The sequence below is a fragment of the Sorex fumeus genome, unplaced genomic scaffold (assembly GCF_029834395.1).
Source record: "Sorex fumeus unplaced genomic scaffold, SorFum_2.1 ptg000006l, whole genome shotgun sequence".
Classification (NCBI taxonomy): domain Eukaryota; kingdom Metazoa; phylum Chordata; class Mammalia; order Eulipotyphla; family Soricidae; genus Sorex; species Sorex fumeus.
In genome coordinates, this window is record NW_026606063.1 from 54,507,857 (window position 1) to 54,528,560 (window position 20,704).

General features: G+C 33.8%; 1 protein-coding gene across 5 annotated transcripts in view; it reads right to left on the bottom strand.

Annotated features, from left to right (window-relative positions):
- Positions 1 to 283: 283 nt before the first annotated feature.
- The window catches only part of CCDC85A (coiled-coil domain containing 85A), a 205,864-nt gene continuing 185,443 nt past the window's right edge, over positions 284 to 20,704 (bottom strand). Inside the window, exons 4-7 of one of the 5 annotated variants that reach the window (XM_056123955.1) lie at positions 13,057 to 13,191; positions 9,934 to 10,053; positions 6,225 to 6,323; positions 284 to 2,227 (exon numbers count right to left, since the gene is read on the bottom strand). In XM_056123955.1, coding sequence (XP_055979930.1) covers positions 2,138 to 2,227; positions 6,225 to 6,323; positions 9,934 to 10,053; positions 13,057 to 13,191 — 444 coding nt within the window. In that variant the 3' untranslated portion in view covers positions 284 to 2,137. The remainder of the gene's footprint in view (positions 2,228 to 6,224; positions 6,324 to 9,933; positions 10,054 to 13,056; positions 13,192 to 20,704) is intronic. The other 4 variants (XM_056123966.1, XM_056123958.1, XM_056123972.1 and 1 more) reach the window with 4 other exon arrangements.

Below are 20,704 nucleotides of genomic sequence, written 5' to 3' on the forward strand. Positions count from 1 at the left end.
TGAACAACATTTTAAAAGAACAATTATAATCAGACTTAATATTAATCTATGAAATGAATATTTTATAATGCAACTCGCTCATATTATTAAATAGTATTCTAAATTTTTACTACATTATCATAGAAAATTTTGAATATTAAATACCAAACCATTAACATATTTTACAGCATGTGTTTGTTATATGTTTAAGATAATGAGTCATCTATTACTTTTAGTATGAGCATCCTATAAGAACACTGTGATATTCAGTGACTAGGAAAATCATTTTGAAGAAAAACGACACTGGGAGATTAAATAATTTATTACTATTGCTAAGATGAACACATACTTAATACTCAATTTATGCAGAACTTTAAAAAAATAGTTTTAATACAGTATCAAAATTTACACAAGTATTTTGTCAAAAGACCAGTGTTCTTTGTATTAGTTTCTGCAGGCTCTACTGCAGGCACAGAACTTATTTTAAATGTTTTCAGTATGTAGGAATACAACAATTTAAAGATGAAAGATTTTCTATGAGAGAATGTGTAAATATAGCAAGCAGTTTTCTTTCAGAGAGCAGTAATATTTTAAAATATATAACATTTTAAAAGAAAGATAGGTTTAAGTGATTATCCAATTACAATAGAGATAATTCTACAGTAAATTAATTCATAAATATTTTCTGAAAAGAGGGTTGGATTTTGTCACACTAAACACTGAAAGTATAGTTAATTCCTTCACATTCCTTCACCAATGACAATTAACACACTATATATTGAGCCCACTGTGTAATGAGCCTATTTTAAAAACAACCACAACAACAAAGTACTTATTATGAATCAAATCTGAACAATTTAGAAGAAATTAAAAAAATGGGAATTGTTGCATTCCTACTTTTATTATCTTAAACAACAATAAAAATTTAGCATTCTGTCACAGGCCTCTTGCACATTCATACAAGAAACTACCATTTATCATTTGAATAAAGACAAAATATCTACCATAGCATTTTCAATACACACAGTCTAAAAGTATAAGTGTGTGTGTATATATGAATACAGGTCTATGTATATATGTATACACACACACACACACACACTCTCTCTCTCTCTCACACACACACACACACATACACACACATATTCCAAAAGAAAAATAACTAAGCAAAGCTAGCAACACTTCTTTTTCAAACCTTAAGCAATCTGAAAAAGATCTGTTTGCCTCAATAATGAAAGACATGCACCAGTTTCAGAAAACATTAGATAGCTGCTATAGGCAAAAAAAGCTATTTCCATAATGCAGTGCAATATTTTAAAGTATACATAAAGTTTATTAAATATAACAGCATGGCTAGAAACTAAACTGTAGAAATTGACATCTCACAGCTGGAAACACTTAGAAAAATTGTGTTTGCTTGTTTATTTCATTAAAATTGTTAATACTACATCAATGAATATACTGATGAATATAGAGGTTGATATATCCCCCAAATGTATCTTCATGAATATATTAAGATTAAAAGAAATATTTGTTTTGATCAGCTGACATAAATGGTACTCTCTGATAAGCACTCTACAAAGTCTTTCTACCCTTCTAGCTGGTAAGAAAATTTTCTATGGTATTTTTAGCACCTCAAACATCAGAACAAAATTCCAGAAACCTAATCTTATCTTGTATCCACATTAAATATATATTAGGAAACTAATATGCATTGCCTCTAACATAAGAAGTGGCCAACTTTCAAACTTGGGAAGATTGTAGACAACTGTTCTTATCTTCAATAAAACATGGTAGAAAACTCCACCATTATATGCAATGAGTCAACTATCAGAACCAATGACGCTCTATTGAAATAGGCCAGTCATGCAATTTCCCAATAAGAATCTTAGATATGAGGAGTCAAAAACTACTTTAGTTCTAATGAAAATATTGGTAACAAAATGGTAATTCTCAAAACTACCTTGTTTGAGATTGACTGTTGTGAACATAGAAGTGAGAAACACAATACAGCTTTAATTATACTGAGGATTTAAAGAGAAAATGGATGCAATGAGCAATCACTCCATGTTCCATGAGTTCAGGTTTGTAGAAATCACTCTTTCTTCCTTTATTTCTTTCTGGCAGTGGTGATCTTCTGTTCCAAAGAGAATGCTTCTCACATTGGTCCTTTGTACTGGTTTCCAGACAAATGTTGCCTAATCCCAGGACAGGAACCTGCAGCATCGCCAAGTTTCCGCCACACAACCTTAAAGAGAAAAAAGGGATCTTATTTGACCTCCTTCACAGAGTATTTGTCATTTTTAAAGGGGATTTTGTAGAAGGCCAAATCGGAATTTGAAGACAAGAGACAAAAACATCCACAGGAATGAGTTCAAACACAAATGAAACAGGCATCTAAATGACAAAAAAAAAAAAACACTACTCAATAGATGAACTACTACACTAATTAACAACCAAGACAGAATTAAAGAACTCTATGTCAGCTTATACTAGACCGGTTCGCAGCTGTCTGCACACCATGCGTTTTTGGAGAACTGAACAGTAATTTCAAATTTCTGGTATTGGCTGGATTGTGTGGAGGTAAAACATGGGCACCTTTATTTTTTAAAAATTCCCAAGGTGATTTTTAATGAGTAGCTAGAATTAATCCCTAAGAAAAATTATCCTGCCTCCTATCTATAAGAAGAGACATCTGTAAGATGAAACTTTCAATCCTCAAAATGTTTAATCCACAAAAGAAAATGAGAGAACTTTGTTCTTGGGCTATTTATTACCTGAACAGGTAGCCTTAACATCGCTAGTAAATTCTCCTTTTTTTTCCCTGCAAAGTGGGGGGCCTAGTAATCTTAAATCTTATGGTTGAGCGATAGCACAGCAGGTAGGGCGGTTGCCTTGTACACAGCGAACATGGCCCACCTGAGTACGATTCTTCTGCCCCTCTCGGAGAGCCGGGCAAGCTACCGAGAGTATTTCACCTCCAAGGCAAAGCCTGGCAAGCTACCCGTGACGTATTTGATATGCCACACACAGTAAGAAGTCTCAAAAGGAGACATTACTGGGCCCTATCCAGTAAACCGATGAACAATGGGGGGACAGTGACAGTGAGAGCTAACAATATGATCTGGGAGATAGAAGGCATCTAAATACAGGGAAAAGATAAGAAGGACTTTAAGAAGCACTGAAATAGATTTAAAGAACTACTGTATATTAAAAGTGGAGGGATATCTGAAAAGATGAGACTAAGAAAAATATAAAAGAAAGGTATTAAAGCAATATAAAATAATACACTAAACTCAACGATATACTAGTCTACTAAAATAGATTAGAAAAGCACACACCAACAGCCAAACCATCCTAAAGTTTTTCATTATAAAGACTATGTTTAGGTTGATTAATTTAACAAAAATTTAAATAAACATGAACACAAAACTATGGGTTCATTAAATATTCGTAGGAAATTTCTTTTGTTTTGTCGTTAAATAGAGCTAATACCCAGGGAAATGAAATGCCATTCATATTAAAACATGAATGTAGGTTTCTGTCTTCTAATTTCATTTCTAAACCAATGATTCTGTCGTATTTGAAGGGAGCAATAGTTACAGCCTAAATAGTTGGGAAAAAAATGTTTATAGCATTATTTGTCTGAGATGATCATTCAAGTATTTATTTCATCCTTCTCAGAGAACTTACAAGAATCAAGCAAGAAAACCTGAAATAAAACCACTCCTAAAGAGAAATCTACTGTTTATTAGATGCCAACATATTTATTTGTCTTTAACAGTTTAAGAAAATAAAAGCTCTTCATGTTTTCTAAGCAAGTTGAAGGTGGTGTAAATAACTGGTTTTTATTGTACTGATGTCAGCATTTATCTTCAGTATGAATACCAGATACTGAGGCAAAGCTTCTATTACCCTTAAGTTCTCAATAATAAAGCCAATAATGAAACTTTATATTTCTATGACATTATTTAAAAAGTCCATAGTTTTTCAAGTAAGTTTCCCAATTTTAGCTGTAGCACTGTACTCCCACTGTTCATCAATTTGCTCGAGCGGGCCCAGTAACGTCTACATTGTGAGACTTCTTGTTACTGTGTTTGGCATATCGAATAGGTCACGGGGAGCTTGCCTGGCTTTGCTGTGCGGGCGAGATACCCTCGGTAGTTTACCGGGCTCTTCGAGAGTGGCAGAGGAATTGAACCTGGCTCAGGTGGGAAAATTGCTTATTTGTACTGTACCATAAACTGTAGCTTTGTTTTCAAGTATTCACTATTTTCTATGCTCAGTTAATTTTACAAAGGTCACAAATATTAATTTAAATCAATACTTCTTGGCTTTCAAAATTCCAAATATAATAGTACCAATAATCAGGTTTGGGTTAGCTTGCAATTTTTCTCTGATTTTGTAAAACAAATACAAAAAAGAAAGCTAAAACAAAGTGATCTAGAGGAATTTTCAAAACAAAAAAAGGGCAAGATTTTAGCTTTGTGAATTATCTTATATAAAAACAATAATACCTATTAAAAACAATAAGTACCAAAATGGATGGCGCCTTTTAAATTATTTTTGGAGACACTGGTAAACAAAACAACCAACACAAAATGAATCAAGATCCGTTTCACAAGTGGTTCTCTTCTGTTACTAAGAAATTTCCTATTATCCAGTAAAGAAAAAACAATCCTGTCATTTTATTAATTTACAGGAATTCTGATATTGAGCACAACAGAAATGGTCCTCACTGCTAGATGTATTGCTCTTCAGACCCATATTCAACACTCTTAGAGAACTGGAAAGAGTTGGTCATAAGAAGATACTAGGCATGTTCCTGATTATACTGCTCATTAGAGAATAAGTAAGCAAGGAACTGAATTTCAGAATCTTACTATTTTCTTCAAACATAAAATCCAAATTCTGGGGTTCTTACCCAAAGTTACCTTTCCAAATCAACCATAGTTTGAGCTGAACTCAAGACGTGTGAATTATAAAAAAGCTCTTATAGACAACTCTGCAGAGAAACAATGGTGATAACCTCTACAGTGCCCTTCTGGTTCCATAATTTGGTTGCCCAAACTTTCTCACTTCATAATAAATGAATGATAAATAGAGAATCCCAGGTATATAACCCAGATTTTTAACTTAAAGATCCAAAAGTTGTATAATTTGGAACATTATTACATCTAGAATTAATGATCTTTTGAAAACAGACAAAACATAGACACAGAACAGGAAAGAAAAGCAGATAACCTGAAAAGGTTGCAGAAGAAAAAAAGCCACAAAACAAGCAAAAGACAAACTATTACCCAGCACATATGAAATACCTACAGGACTTAAGTAACATTTACCGGATTCCACGAACACTAAAAGAGATAAATAAGTATCTGAAAATAATTGACCTGATTATTCTAAAGCTTAGGAGCACTTCTGAGAATTTTTTTGTATCTTCAAGGATAAAGAATAAAGAAAAATTAAAAATCAATTAAAATCAGTGTTTAATATAATTTGCCATTATATCTTTTAATGGTATCTTCCTCTACAATGCTATCCTTTACTTTTTAATCAAATCCAAATTTTGTTATTGATTAAATGATCTATCCATTCATAGTATACTAAAATTAAAAAGTCAGGGATCAATAATACAATATGATATAGATTAGTGATTACAGATACACATCAAAAAGAGCATTTCAATTTCATTAAGTTTTTAACTTCACAGTTACATGTATATTTATTGAATCTGTCACTTTATTTTTACTATTTTATGAAACAAAACACATGTCATATGCAAGAACAAAGAACATGTCACCTACTAAAATATTTTTTGCAAATATAGTTACAAGTAAATCTGTTGGCAAATGTGTTTATTTTGTTAATTAGAGAATTTAAATAAATTTAAGAAGGAACTTCTTAAAAGTATGAAATAGAAACCTCTATTTTTAAACACTTGAAATAACATTTTGGGTAATAAATTCATTATCTAAAACTTTCATACATCATCCTAGAATACAAAATTAGTTCATTATTTGTTGCCAAAATAAAATTTACAAGATAATTTATAATATGATTGTTATATTAATAAAACTTTGATAAATACTTTAATGATAGAATTACCAGTCGATTTGCTTTGTTTTTATAGAAAAATATAAAAGCATTTGGTCAGCATTTTTAAAGTAGGTATTCCTAAAGCAATAAATATGCTGTGATGAAGCTTTCAACACAGAATATACAATAAAGCACATTAAACTTACATTGCACACTTCTCTGACTATAGCTTTTTCTGTCTCACTAAGGTCATGTTCATACTCTTTACCCTGATGACGATCTATAGTTTCCTCAATATCCAAGACCTGGATTTTTTGAAAAAGAAAAGCAAATTTCACATGTGAAAAATCTTGTTAGTTATGGGTAAGACCAGCAATGAGTTCCACTTGGTAAAACCTTTAGTTTTCTCCGTGTCTCCATATCAGAGTAGGTTAGTATATGGCAAAATCTTTAACAACACTTGATTGTGGTGAATAATCAACCTCTCCAGAATAACTTCTACTTGAATTTCAAATGGCCATTACAAATAATTTTTTCATTACTAACAGTCAATCGAATTCATTAAAATCTAAAATAATTATATTCATTTAGCTAATTTGGTTGTTAAGATGACTTAAGATAACTGTTTGGAGACAGTCATTTTTGCTCAGTTGTGAAAATGAGCAGTTAATTAATTGTATGCCAAACAGTCCAAGTGATATGTAGACATGGCCAATAGAAAAGATAAATTAAAAAAAAAAGATGATAGTGATGGTGAATCTGGTCAGAATCCAGGAATATGTACATAAGAGCCCTTATTAGGACTAATATCACTGACATGAGCGTGTTCTCAGTGCCAAGGAAAGACTCTTTGAGAGCAACATGGAAAGTAACTCTTTAAAGTGAAAATATGTGACCAAAAGTTGAAAAATTCTTTACTCAAGCAAAGTTTCTCCACTCCTCTAAAAGGGAACAAAATTTTGGCATTTAATGCTATTTGCTATTCTTCTCTTTTAGTTTGTAATTTAAATCACTTGACGCACAAAAATTTACTAATGCTTTCCTAAAAATTTAAATAGAATCAATACTGAACTTTGGGACTCCATGATTTTGTTCCCATTGTGGCTAATGATGAAGGCTGAAGTGTCACCAGAGAATTAACATTAGTAAACAGCTAAGTCAAAATAAACGGTCCAAGTATGAAGTGGGATCTTCATTATCAAGTTTGCAGATATTTAGACTATACCGATGTTCATTAGAATTCAATCTCATAATAAATAATGAGAATAGTTTGTAAATTAGATTAACTCAAGACTCTGGATATCATTATTATGTGGATATGAAACTGGAAGCTAAAGTCTCACCCTGATACTCATCCGAAGTTTAGTTAGTTCACAAGCTTTATATACTAGACAGAAGGCAGATATCAGTGAATGCTATGAATATTCTCAGAGAATATTCATACAAATCTTTAAGAGCTCCTAGAACAAGTTCATTTGCCCACAGATTTGACTCATAATGAATCCTTGAGAGAAGTATACTGAAATTAGGTAATTTCTACTAAATCAGAAATCAAGCTCCAATGAATAGTTATCAGTTTTAAATCAAGAAAAGTGTAACATTATTATAAGTGGGATCATTTCTCTCCTTGATTTACAACTTCACCTACTCCCAATGAGAGCCTAGTGTATTAAAGACTAGAGTTTTTTTTTTTCTTCCTCAAATCAGATTTTAAGATCTGAGCCAGTTATAATTACTACCTTTGAAAAATCTTATATTAATTTGCTCTAGACTTTTAAAAACAACATGTGCCAAGTGGCTTCATTTTTTGGTTATAATAACTTTTTTTGTTTTGGGGACACACCCATCAGTGCTCAGGGAGCTTGGATGACCAGATGGGGTTCCAGGAGTTGAAACTTCGTCAGCTATGGGTAAGGAAAGCCTCCTGCTTGCTGTACTATCGCTCCAGCCAGGTTACAATAATTTTTTTTTTTGTGCTTTTACTTTCTTTTTTTTTTCTTTTTTATTAGTGAAACGACATGAGGTACAGTTGTAGATTTACAAATTTTTAAGATGCATTTTATTTTGCAGACTATGTTTGCACATATTTCTGTTTCAGACACAGTTGAGTCATGGAAGGCAATGCATTTTATAGTTAAAGGCCTCTGGTTATCCAATAAAGAGGCTTCAGTTTTTCAGTATTGCTCATATGCCAAGAAAAACAACTTAAGAATTCTGATGACAGCACAATTTCTTCCTCTCAAGATAAAATTTTATATCAAAATTAGAGAATTAATTCTGAGAATTTAAAGAGCTCTTCCCTGTCTTCCTTTCCTTTTAGGCCATAATGACACAGTTCCAGTGAAAATTTTTAAGACTATAGTGCAACCCACTAAGCAAATCTGATTCAAACAGCACTTTTTTAAGGCAACAAGCTAAAATCGCTTTCAAACAGTTTGAAAGTCAGGCTGTAAGTTGTTTTTGGAGTATAAGCAGAAAGTAATATTAAAAGACTGAGTTAATCTCTGGTCATTTTTTATTCATAAAATACTTTTCAGAGAGTACCTGATTCATGCTGAAGTAACAGCATGTTTAGCATGGTGTTCGTGTCAAACAGAATCAAATGCTGTTGCAGAGAGCAAAGAGAAACCAGTAGCAGCACCCTTTTAATCTGGTGTGCCTTTGAAGAAAATCTGCCTGGGTACTCACTTTATAAACTATTCCAATCAAGACAAGTAATGCCAAATGCATTGTTGGTGGTGACCAGTGTTATTCCGATATGACTTTACTTATTAGTAATCAATTCATGCTTGGGAGAAACTCACTCAGTGATTTCCATTACAGCAAAATGTAACAAGGAAGTTGATTTTTCTGCCTGCACCTGAATCACCTCAAGTAAAATATTATGAAGTTTTCATCTACTTATTTGCTTTATGCATCACAGTGTGGGCCACTCCAAAAATGTACATCTCCAAATTAACTCAGATACCATTCTGAAACCAAACTAATACAGAAAAGCTGTGAAACTTTTGTTGCAAAAGCAGGACTAGAGCAATCTACTACAGTAAGCTCAGAAAGGCTTGGTGGACAGTCTCAGCTTTAACAGCGACATTTATTGCTTGAGACCAATTCTTTTAGGAATATATTTGTGTTGCATATTATTTACTTCTGTGGTTTATTTTTGTAAGTTTCACTTGTTGGAAATAGTAAAATTTGTAAAAATTAAAATTTCAGCAAAATCATTTAAGTCATTGCACAATCTTAAGTAAAGCCAAAAATAAAATAGGTTTATAAGACTAACATCTATTTCCTACGACTTTATAAGATAGCATTAATTAAAATTTGAAGTATTTTCATTTTATTTCGAACCACACTTTGTGCTCAGAGCTTACTCCTGGCTCTGCACTCAGGGATCACTCCTGGTGGGCTCAGAGAACTATACGGGGTGCCAGACGGAACCTGGATTGGTTGCATACCAAGCAAGCACCCCATCTACTATACTATCTCTCCGGCTCTCAAGTTTTATTTTCTTGTAATGCCAATACTTCATTTTAGTAAGTGGCACAAAACATTTCATTTATATAATGAAAAATATGGTATAATTATTTTGGCAAACTATTAACTCTAAATGTGGAAACATGATGCAAACATTACACATACAATACCTATGACAATACTTTTACACATATGGATATACATGCACAAACTCCAACGCTGATGTAAAAATATATGAATCACATTATCCAAAACAAAATGATAAAAGATTCAACCACAGTACTAAAACCCATTTATTAAAAAAAAACTTCAGAAATTAAGATAAAAAGTTACAAAACAAGAGTTCAAAAAATAAAAAAGACTGTGAAGACTACCAAACTACAGTGAACAAGCCACAACACAACTGAAGCTCTGGATAAATGGTTGCACATAGTAGGTTACCTTAAGAGAATGTACCACAGGTTCAGGCTGCTGAGAAGGTGTGGTATGTCCACTGAAGCTAGCTGGAGTGTTGGGTGAACTGTTACTCCCATCAGCCCCTGATGACAACCTAAAAGAACCCTTAGTAGAAAATCAACAACTTTGTTATTAAAACAAAAGTCGTCTAGAATGGTATAGATGTCGTTCAATATTCAATTTAGCTGCCAAAATTTGTTAATTCTTTTCTAGCATGTCCTGCTTATTAACCTGCTTATTGAAATAGACCTCTTGCATGACCAGCAAGAAAACTTAATTGAGTAATTTCTATGATCCAATTCTCAAATGGATCTACGCCATCAAAGCATGGCTCTTGCAAAATTTTAAGAATGATTTTTGAAACTTAATGATACTAAAATTGAGAAATATTTGAGGTACTCCAGAGCTGAGGTAAACATGCTCACTCAGCAAGCCAAATGCCATATATCGTATGCCTCAGAAAATGCATATACACCATATTCTTATTCTTAAAAACTAATAAAACCCTTCTTCAAGGGAAATAAAACATTTTCTAGAAATTTAAGCAATTCAAGAAAGAATTTTCTTATTTTCTGGTCTTTTTTTAAAGAGGGGATAATATCACAAATAACATATTTTCCATTTAATGGCACCTCAACTGGAGAAATCAGACCTTGAACATGAGTAATTTGACCTGTGAGAGTCAGTTACCCATCCGAGAACTAAAGAAAAAGAGAAACCTGGAATTATAAGTTGGGTAGGCTGCTTGGAAAAGACATAGATGAGGAAAGAAATAAGAGCAGTGGTTATCTAATTTACTAAAAAAAGCAGTCTAAATGAAATTTTCCAAACCTGTCTTTATCCTCTATCCAGTTCATGTTTTTGAATTTTTTTCCTTATGCACACTACCCTCATAGGATCTTGAGTGATTTGATTTTTGTTCATCAATAAATCTACAGTATTTTATGCATAATTGGATTAACAAATGTCTTTTCCATATAAACTGATCCTAAGAATCTAATCCTGAAAAGTCACCGAGGGATCCTAAAATGTGAATTCATAAGGGAAAGAAGCAACAGTGGTTTGGGATATGATTTTTTCAGAATTTACAGAATTTTCACATTATGCGTTTTAGGGTTGGGAGAGAAAGATTTCACACACAGGATGCTATAAATAAAGAATATATTTAAATCATGCTACTTTAGATAAATGAACAATTTCCATTGACTTTTAGAAAGAGTATTCTTAAGTATTCTTATGTATTCAATTTGGTATATTGTCTCCCTTGCTGTTTTGACTTCTGTCCTCAAAGGCTTCCCTTACCTTGCTGCCTCACAAACCAGCTGAGTTCTCTGCTGTGTTCAGAGAGTTATGCAATCAAACCATTTACTGTCCCACCCTAATATTATTAGCTCACAAGGAAAAGAAGCTGTGAAAAATGACCTTTAGGTCAACTTTGCTAGCCTCTGTTCTCCATGCTACTAAAAATTAATACTAGTAATGACAAAGGAAATCCAATTAACAGTCCCAAACTCCTCCTGGGGAAAAATTATAAAATCTGCTTTCTGTAGTTGTAATTCAGATTAACTCAGACATAATTGGAGGACCCCAATACAACTAATGTGTGTAAAGGCGTGCACGCACCTACACACACACACACACACACACACACACACACACACACACCTTCAACTGTTGCATTTCCTCTTCCTTTGTAACGATCAATGGTTCCAAAATGAAAAGTTATAAAGGAAGCTCTTCTTGCCTGAATAGCTCTGTTCTTCAGCTATTCATTTTCTCTACTAGTTCCACTTTGGGAACAGTTTTAAAAACGTTTTCAAACTCATGTAGAATTCAACTCAAATCTCTTATTCAAGATCCACTATTGCAGTGCCATTTTCCCTCTGATAGTCTAACTTCTTGGGCTATAATCCTCCATTCAGTTCTTGTTTTTGAAAATTTTTTTATGCACATCTGTTTCAAACATTTCCTTTACAGACATGGCAAAATGACTGACATAACAATATTGGCTATTTTTCCAGGCATTTTGGGTTAGGAGAATCTATAAAATTGATTAGTATCTTTGCTAAAAGGGTAAAACAGACTCTCCTTATTTACTGAGAAACAGACAATGTTTTATTAAAGTGGATTCATTAAAATAATAGTAATAAGTAACAACAAAAATAACAAAGATCATAATAGGAAGCAATCCTCCAGGAATTAAATTTCAATTTCCTTTTCGAGTCAGGAACCAATAAAATAATCACCAAAAAAATTAAGTTCATGTTTTAGGAAGATTTTATAAAAAAACTTTGAAGTCATGAAGATTAACCTATTGCCTGGTAATGTTGTATACCTAGAGGTGCTAAATAGTCTTATAGGTAATAATGAAATCAATTAAACCAAACTATTACAACTCATTTAATTACTATAAAAGGTTAGTTTTCTATATACTTAGTAAAATCAGATTAATATTTAGTTTATAGAATTATCTTCCTTCAATAATTCTATATACTGAGTTGACTAATACATTTTTACAGAAGTATTTTTAAAAACATGCTTGAGTGAAATACCAACATACTGATTTTAAACTGTCCTTTGGAGTCTATTCATAAGATTAACCCTACTTATTTAACTTATAACTTTACTGTCTCAGAAGATAGAAAATTTTAAAAGAGAAAAATCTTTATAAAATGGAAAATATTATTTCCATCTAGTTAGGGCTGCTTTTTTTCAAATTACATATGATCAATTTTATGTATGCATCAGTTGTCAGTTTAAAAGGGTAAGGAACAGTTTCGTGGGCTGGAACAGAGACATCTGAGGGTATTTAACAATCCATTTCCATCAACCTTTTACGCCTTTTTAATGAAGTTTGCAGGTTTCATCTCCAGGGATTATTTCAACGTTTAACCGAGGTTTAGGATAACAAAACAAAAACCACTGACAATAAAATTGTCTGGGAGTTAAAAGACTCATTCCCATTCTTCATCCCCAGATTTCGACACACAGCAACTTTCTTTCATGTGTACAGACTTGTTCTCTACCCCACAGTATAACTTTTCCTCTAGTAACAGAGTCATCTGGTTATGCACAAGCAAATGCAGCAACTGACTCATCTTCACTCACCGGGAGAGTGGGCAGGCATCGTCCTATTCCTCCGCACCCTTGCCACCACTGCAAGACCCGCCGGGCTCTGGGCCCCCAGCCTTTCTCCATATTTGAGCTGTCTCTAGTTGGAGGTTGCCTTCTATTCTGGGTGGCCTTATATTTGGAACAATATAGCACAATCACTCAGAAAAAAATGTACTGTTTCCCAAATCTCAAAAAAGCAGATAGAACAAGAAACTTAAATGAAATGAACCACAATGTTCACAATGGCAAATCTGTAACATGCACGTTTAATGAGAGAAAAAAAATCAAAAATAGTTTGAAGTCTGGTATAGTAGTGTTAGCTGTTACTTTTTAATGATTCTGATAAAGGGAGAAGTATATGATAATGTTAAATTTCAGAGTAAATAAAACTAATTTATTTTACAGGTTTTACTTGTGAGCAATAAAGTGACGGCAAATCTTTCGAGTATGTAAATCTGTGTAACTTCAGAATTTAAGAGAAATTATTTGAAATACCAATTGAGAATTCTATGCCCTTTTATTAAGAAATATGAATAGAGCAAATATGTTCAACAGAACTCAGAAAACTAGCACTGCATGAAATAAATTTGATCAAATAAATTTGACCTCTTAGCTTATTACATACTTAGTGAGGAGTGAGCTAAGAGGTCACTGTTGCATTAAAACAATTTTTTATGTAAGAGATAGACATAATTATAAAAATATCTTATTAGCCAATTAATTATCAAACTCCTGCACTGGTCTGACTATAGAAATTAAATAACAGGGCTAGAGAGATATCACAGAGGGTAAGGTGCTTGCCTTGCATGCAGTCAACATGGATTCAATCCCTGGCACCCCCAAGCACTGCCTAGATTGATTCCTTAACACAGAGCTAGGAGTAACCTCTGAGCATTGTTGGGTGTGGCCAAAATAAAAAGAAAAGAAAAAGAAATGAGATAATAAAAATACACCCCCCAAACCCAATTTCCCTAGTATTTCAGTGTTTTTGCTTGATAAAACTATATGATTCTATTAAAATGACTGGAAGCAAAATGGACTTACTTAAACACAATTTCTTTTCTTTTTTGGGGGGGAGGGGCACACCTCGTGGTGCTCAGATGTGACTATTGGCTCTGTGCTCAGGAATTACTTCTGGTGGAGCTCGGGGACCATATGGGATGCTAGAGATTGAACTGTGGTTGGCTGCATGCAAAGCAGACACCCTACCCTATTGCTCTGGTCCCTTACACAAAACTTCTTATCCCTGCCAATTTTCACTAAGATTTTTACCTCACAATACTAGGTACTAAGAAATTTTAAAAAAATTTTAAAAATGAAAAAGGAAAATTCACCAAATAGCCTAAACACATAGTGTTAATAGTTAAGGTATTTAGGGACTGAAAATGTTCATGCAAGTTTTAAATTACTACTGATCCATTTCTAGGGAAAATGTGTTCTTTTGGAAATAGTAGAGTGTAATTTTTATTCTTCTCTAACTATTAGAGTCTGAACAATAAAGAAAATGTACCTGTTCTTGGGGGAAGTCAAAGAGAGAAGCAACGCCAGCAGTTAGCATTCACAGAACTGTTTTCTGGATCTTTGAAATCTATACCAATTACACACTAAATAATCATATATTCCACACACAGAAGACAAAAATAGGGTATATTTTCATTTATACCACTACAATTATTTCATCATAGCAACACTGCTCTCTTACTATCACTTCATGTGTCACTGTTATTTTCGTTATCAAAAGAATTATCGCCCATAATTTGTAATACGGCTAATGGTTTAAAATTCACCTCTTACCCCAATCTGCAGAGCTCTGTTTCTGTTTTTTGGATTAGATTATCTTCCTGCAAATGCCTCAGCAATTATTTTTTTCAAATTCAACAATTGGGTAAAACATACGAATCCTTGCTTTTATTCTTCGTTAATATATAGTGAGTTAAAATTCCAGTGTCTCTTTATCATAACACAATACCAAAAATCCTAACTATAAAATGTAAGATAACATATATAATAATCATAAATCTTCTGAAAGAGCTTCTTGCAGATGCTTAAAGAAACTAAAAAAGTTACTTTTGACATATAAATGTAGACTGTGGATATTATTAATCTTAAAAGAAGGCATGGATCCAACATATCAAATTTCTCTAGAAAAACAGGTTACTAATCATCTAACCATTTTAAAGGAAAAAGTAAACTTTTAGAATTAGCATTACTGACTTTTTACTCACATTAGCTACTCTTTTCCTGTTTGTTTGTTTGTTTGTTTGTTTGCTTTACGGGCCTCACCTGGTGATGTTCAGGGCTTATTCTTGGTTCTGTGTTCAGGGATCACTACTGACAGACTTGGGGAACCGTATGAGGCCCTGAGGATGTACCCAGGTCTGTCACATGCAAAACAAGCACACTACACACTGTACTATCTCCTTTTATTTTTTAAGTTCACACCAAAAATATGTGTTCTGATTGTCCAACATTTTTGACCAACTAGGCTGTAAAATATATCTGAAAGGTATTTACACACTAGAGAAAGTTTAGTTCTTTGCAACTTCTATAATGCTACTTGATAAAAGGAGCTACTTGATGAAAGGAGCTTCATAAAAGTGATAAACATTTAACTCAGTAAGTTGTTTTGGACAGCTTCAGGTTGAAATGGAAGAAACCATATTCTGACCACCAATTGGGGGAACAATTCCAAACAACTATTAAAAAAATCATATTTTATTTTCTTTTGATTTTATCTTCTACAATTTTCCAAAATTCAAAAGTTATAAACACAAAAGTCTGAATGGCCCTATAATTTCAACAAAAATTACTGTATCCCTCAACTACATTACATATCAGCATATAGAATAACCAGAAAATTATTTTAGTTATCAAGATAGTCTAAACTAAATGCTAAAAGCAAAGTACAGCATGTTATAAAGATTGTTGGAGGAAAAGTACAGGTTGCTTACTGTGTGGTACTCATTATAAAATTATGACTTCTAATGCTTTAAGCAAATATCCCAGAAAAAAGAATACCTTATCTCTGATGAGAATAAATTCATCATTATTTTTAATGCCTCATATCCATGTTACCCTTTCTTTTCATGAAAATTGAGATTTGGGACATTATTCACCATGGTCATTAAATTAATGAACTTCTTCAAAATCAAGGAATAAAATCATGCCATTCAAAAAATTTAATGAATCATTCAAACAAAAAATGTATACCTGAGCAAAATTATTATAATTAATGAACTACAGGACTTACTTTTGATTAAGTGACTTATTGGTATTTTAAAGATATACTTTATTACAATTTAATAAAATTATCTCAATTAACATTTAAGAAATTTCTATTATTTTTCCATACAAAAGTATACTGTTGTTACTGTGTTTGGCATATTAAATACACGACGGGTAGCTTGTTGGGGTCTCTCGGAGAGGGGCGGAGGAATCGAACCCGGCTCGGCTAGGCTGGTTGCATGCAAGGCAAACGCCCTACCGCTGTGCTATCGCTCAAGTATAAACTTAAAAGTCATTAACAAGAAAAACAATGTTGTTTTTACGTATTATATAAAATTCAGCTTCTTATTGATATAAAGCAAACACGTTATGTAACTTTAGCTCAGAACTTTTGTCTATTAGAAAAAGCCATTTTGAAAAGTTTGAACACTGATTAGGTAAAGCAGTTTCCTGTTAGTTAAAAATATTTAATTTTTAATTTTTTAAAATTTTTATTAGTGAATCAACGTAAGGTTACAGACTTGCAAACTTTTGTGCTTGCAAAAAAAATACTTTAATGTTTATAAGTCCTGAGGCTATGCCCAACCACCAAATTATGCATCAGAATCATCAGAACAAATACCTATTTTAGGAGGAAGCATTAGTTCACTCAGTCTTCCTACAGTTGCTTTGCTTTTTTTTTTTTTTGCTTTTTGGGTCACACCTGGCACTGCACAGGGGTTACTCCTGGCTCATGCACTCAGGAATTACTCCTGGCGATACTCGGGAGACCATATGGGATGCTGGGAATTGAACCAGGGGTAGGCTGCGTGCAAGGCAAACACCCTAGCCCTACACAAGTGCTATCGCTCCAGCCCCTAGGTGCTTTGCTTTGTCTCAAAATGATGCTTTGTTCAGTTTGATCAGTTTCATTCTTACATAGAATGCAAACAACTTTAATAGACATTCAGATTAGATTAGAAGAGTTTTCAAAAGTCCCAATGAAAAACCTTTCCTAAGGATCCTATGTGTGGATAGGATGCTAAGAGATCTTCTGTTTTGCTAGAATAAGTAATATTTATTTTATTATGTTCACAGAAAAGTGTTTTTAATTTAAAAAAGCATTTTAAATTTTAATTCCAATTATTAATTAAAAACGATGAACATTCAGTATTTATTTAAAATGCTATATTTCCCAAATTTATATATATTCATTTATTTATCCATTGAACAAAAATTTACTAAGCACTTACTAGAGGTAATTGCTCAACAATGCTTTTGCTTTTTTTGTCAACAAATCTTATGACTTGTTTGTTAATCTCTTATTTAGAGCATAAGCTTTTAGAGTAGTAGTTCTCAACACTGGGTAATTTAGCCCTTGATCAGGTATCAGGGGAGATACACTGGCAAAAATTTAGATATTTTTAGTAGTCAAAAGGGAATGGTTTCTCACAACACCCAAAAGGAGAGAGAGAACAGAGGGGAATGCCCTGCCACAGAGGCAGGGTGGGATGGGGGGATGGAGGGTGGAAGGGATACTGGGATCCGTGGTGGTGGGAAATGGGCGCCGGTGGAGGGATGGGTCTTTGATCATTGTATAATTGAAACCCAAGCACAAAAATGTGTAAGTCTGCAACTGTAACCCATGATGTCTCACTATTAAAAAAATTTTCAATAAAAAAGGGAATGGTTTCTATCAGTGATTAATGGAGAGAAACTAAGACTGCAGGTAAAAATCTGACAATGTACAGGACATGTTCCCTGCTGTCCCCATACAGGATGTCAGTTGTGCTGAAGTTGAAAAACTGATTTAGAGAAAGAACTATACTGGAAGACTGCAAGCAAAATTACTGATAGTAATTTTCAATATATTCAATAGTAGATTTTGCATATGAGCACAAGCTACCCACAAGATTTTGAGCAAGTGATAATTTTGAAGGAAACTCTCTAAGCCTCAGCACTCAAGTGGTGTAAATATAAACACTGCCATATTTCTAGTACCAAAAGGAAATTACTGTAACAAAAAGAATAAAATACAAAAATATCCAGACCCTCCTACTGCAAAAAGCTAGGAAAAATAGAATACAAATGGGCAGGCACATAGGGCACTGGTCCAAAGATAAAGAGCCCTCAGAGTAAAGCAACGCAGAATGTGGTAGTGTACAGAAAATCAAGACATCAATCTCACAGAGAACAAAACTGGCAGAAGGAGCTTTGCAGACATAATGTGGACAAAATAAATTTTCCTTAGCAAGAATAAATACAGCTCCCTTACCTGAGCAAAGATAAAGATTTTATATCTACCTTTAAGCAGCCACATCAGGAAATATTAAAATTACCAGCAAATAGAAATGAGAGCTCAGACGTAAGAAACGCATCCACAAGCAGGTAAGGGCAATGTACCACATGTAGAGAGCAATCTCGACCAGGGAAGCAACTGTTTTTTGCTTTTCCACTTAACAAAGGGTTGCAATCTGCTTAGTATTTGTCTCCTCAGTAAGCAGATGATTTTTTTTTTTTTTTGCTTTTTGGGTCACACCCGGCGATGCACAGGGGTTACTCCTGGCTCATGCACTCAGGAATTACTCCTGGCGGTGCTCATGGGACCATATGGGATGCTGAGAATCGAACCCGGGTTGGCTGCATCCAAGGCAAATGCCCTACCTGCTGTGCTATTGCTCCAGCCCCAGAAGATTCTTTTGAGAGCAGTTTGCTACAGCTTTCAAACACTAAATTCTTACTTAGATTAGAACTCTCCAGTAGTCAATAAAAAATAAATGGCTAGAGAAAAAGTATAAAGGTTAAGATGTATGCCTTGCGTGCAGCGACCCTGGTTCAGGCCCCAGAGCATCTCCCAAGCCCTGCTGTATGTGGCCCGGGAGTCCCTGCAGGACTGCATCATCGGGCCCTCCCATAGAACAATTAGTCCTAGCACTGAACCACTGGCTAGGTTGGATGAGAAGTGTCAGGAGTAGTCCCTTAACACCCTGGGCATCACTTGGAAGTGTTCCCTCCTTACAGTCAGCTAATAAGAGCTCATATTGCATGTTAACTCAGACCATTTTTAGGCATTAACTCATCATGACTTGGGTATACTCTCAATAATTTATAAAGTACAGTGATTTCTTTTCTGATTGTTACTTTATGACCCCTGAGATCTCTTCTTTTATATCATCATTTTATGACCACTGAGATCTCTTGTTTTATATCATCATTAATTAGTCTCTAGACTGCAAGATGAGTCAGGAGATCCTGTGGAGGAGCAGGATAGTTGGAGTGCCCCAGAGGTGACAGGGAATCATAACAGTAACGCAATGGTTGATCTCAGTTACTGATATAAGAGGAGGCATACACCACCTGCATCCACTCTGTGCTCATTTTCCTTTCTCTATTCCAAACACATATCTGGAATACAACGGTTACATAGTCCACTTCTAGAATAATAGCCCAAAAGTTGTGAAACTTGATATTTTTTAAAAGTCTCCAAAATAATTTTTTTATAGGTAAGGAGTTTTATTGAAAGGACATTTAAAAAAAATTTATTAGAGAGACGCCATGAGGTACAGTTGTAGACTTCTAAAGAAGTTTTTTTTTTTTTTTAGGTCACACCTGGTGAAACACTGGAGTTACTCCTGGCTCTGCACTCAGAAATCACTCCTGGCGGTGCTCAGGGGACCATATGGGATGCTGGGAATCGAACCTGGGTCGGCTGCGTGCAAGGCAAATGCCCTACCCGCTGTGCTATGTCTCCAGCCCCAGACTTCTAAAGAATTTTTATAGAAATCCTGACATTTCACTCATTGGAGTAATACAAATAAAAAACATTTCTGTTAAATACAGTTTATAAAAGAATAGTCTGTTTACTATCTTTCTTCTCTTTGGGATTGAGCGCAAATGACACTTTTCTGGATCACCTGCTTTTCTAGGGTCCATTGTATTATGAACCATGCTGTCACTCTCTTGATTGTGGTCCTTTATTCATTTACATTCATACCTTAATTCTCACACTCTCTTACCCAACACATACTTCTTTTAGTCTTTAGATGGGTTTAATTACCTCTGATCATTCACCTCAAGGTGAGTTGATGGAATGCTTCTCTATAACTTAATTTTAAGGCCAATCAGACTTTACAGTAATATTTCAGATGTCTTGGTACTCATTAAGGCTTTTACACTTGGCTTTTATTATCCCCATAATCACAAGAACTAGCATTCTTTCTATACAGAGTTGTTGCTCAATATATTCAATATATTAGTGGATGATAAAGATGTATGTTTGAGACCTTGACTTATCATGCTAAAGTTATGCAAATGCTTTATTATGTAACGACATATGTGATTATTAGTAGGTACATTAATTTGTCAAGTTATTAATGCATAATACTAGGTGCAAAAATAAGTGGAATAGCCATTTCTGTACTAGTCCATTGTTGACAAC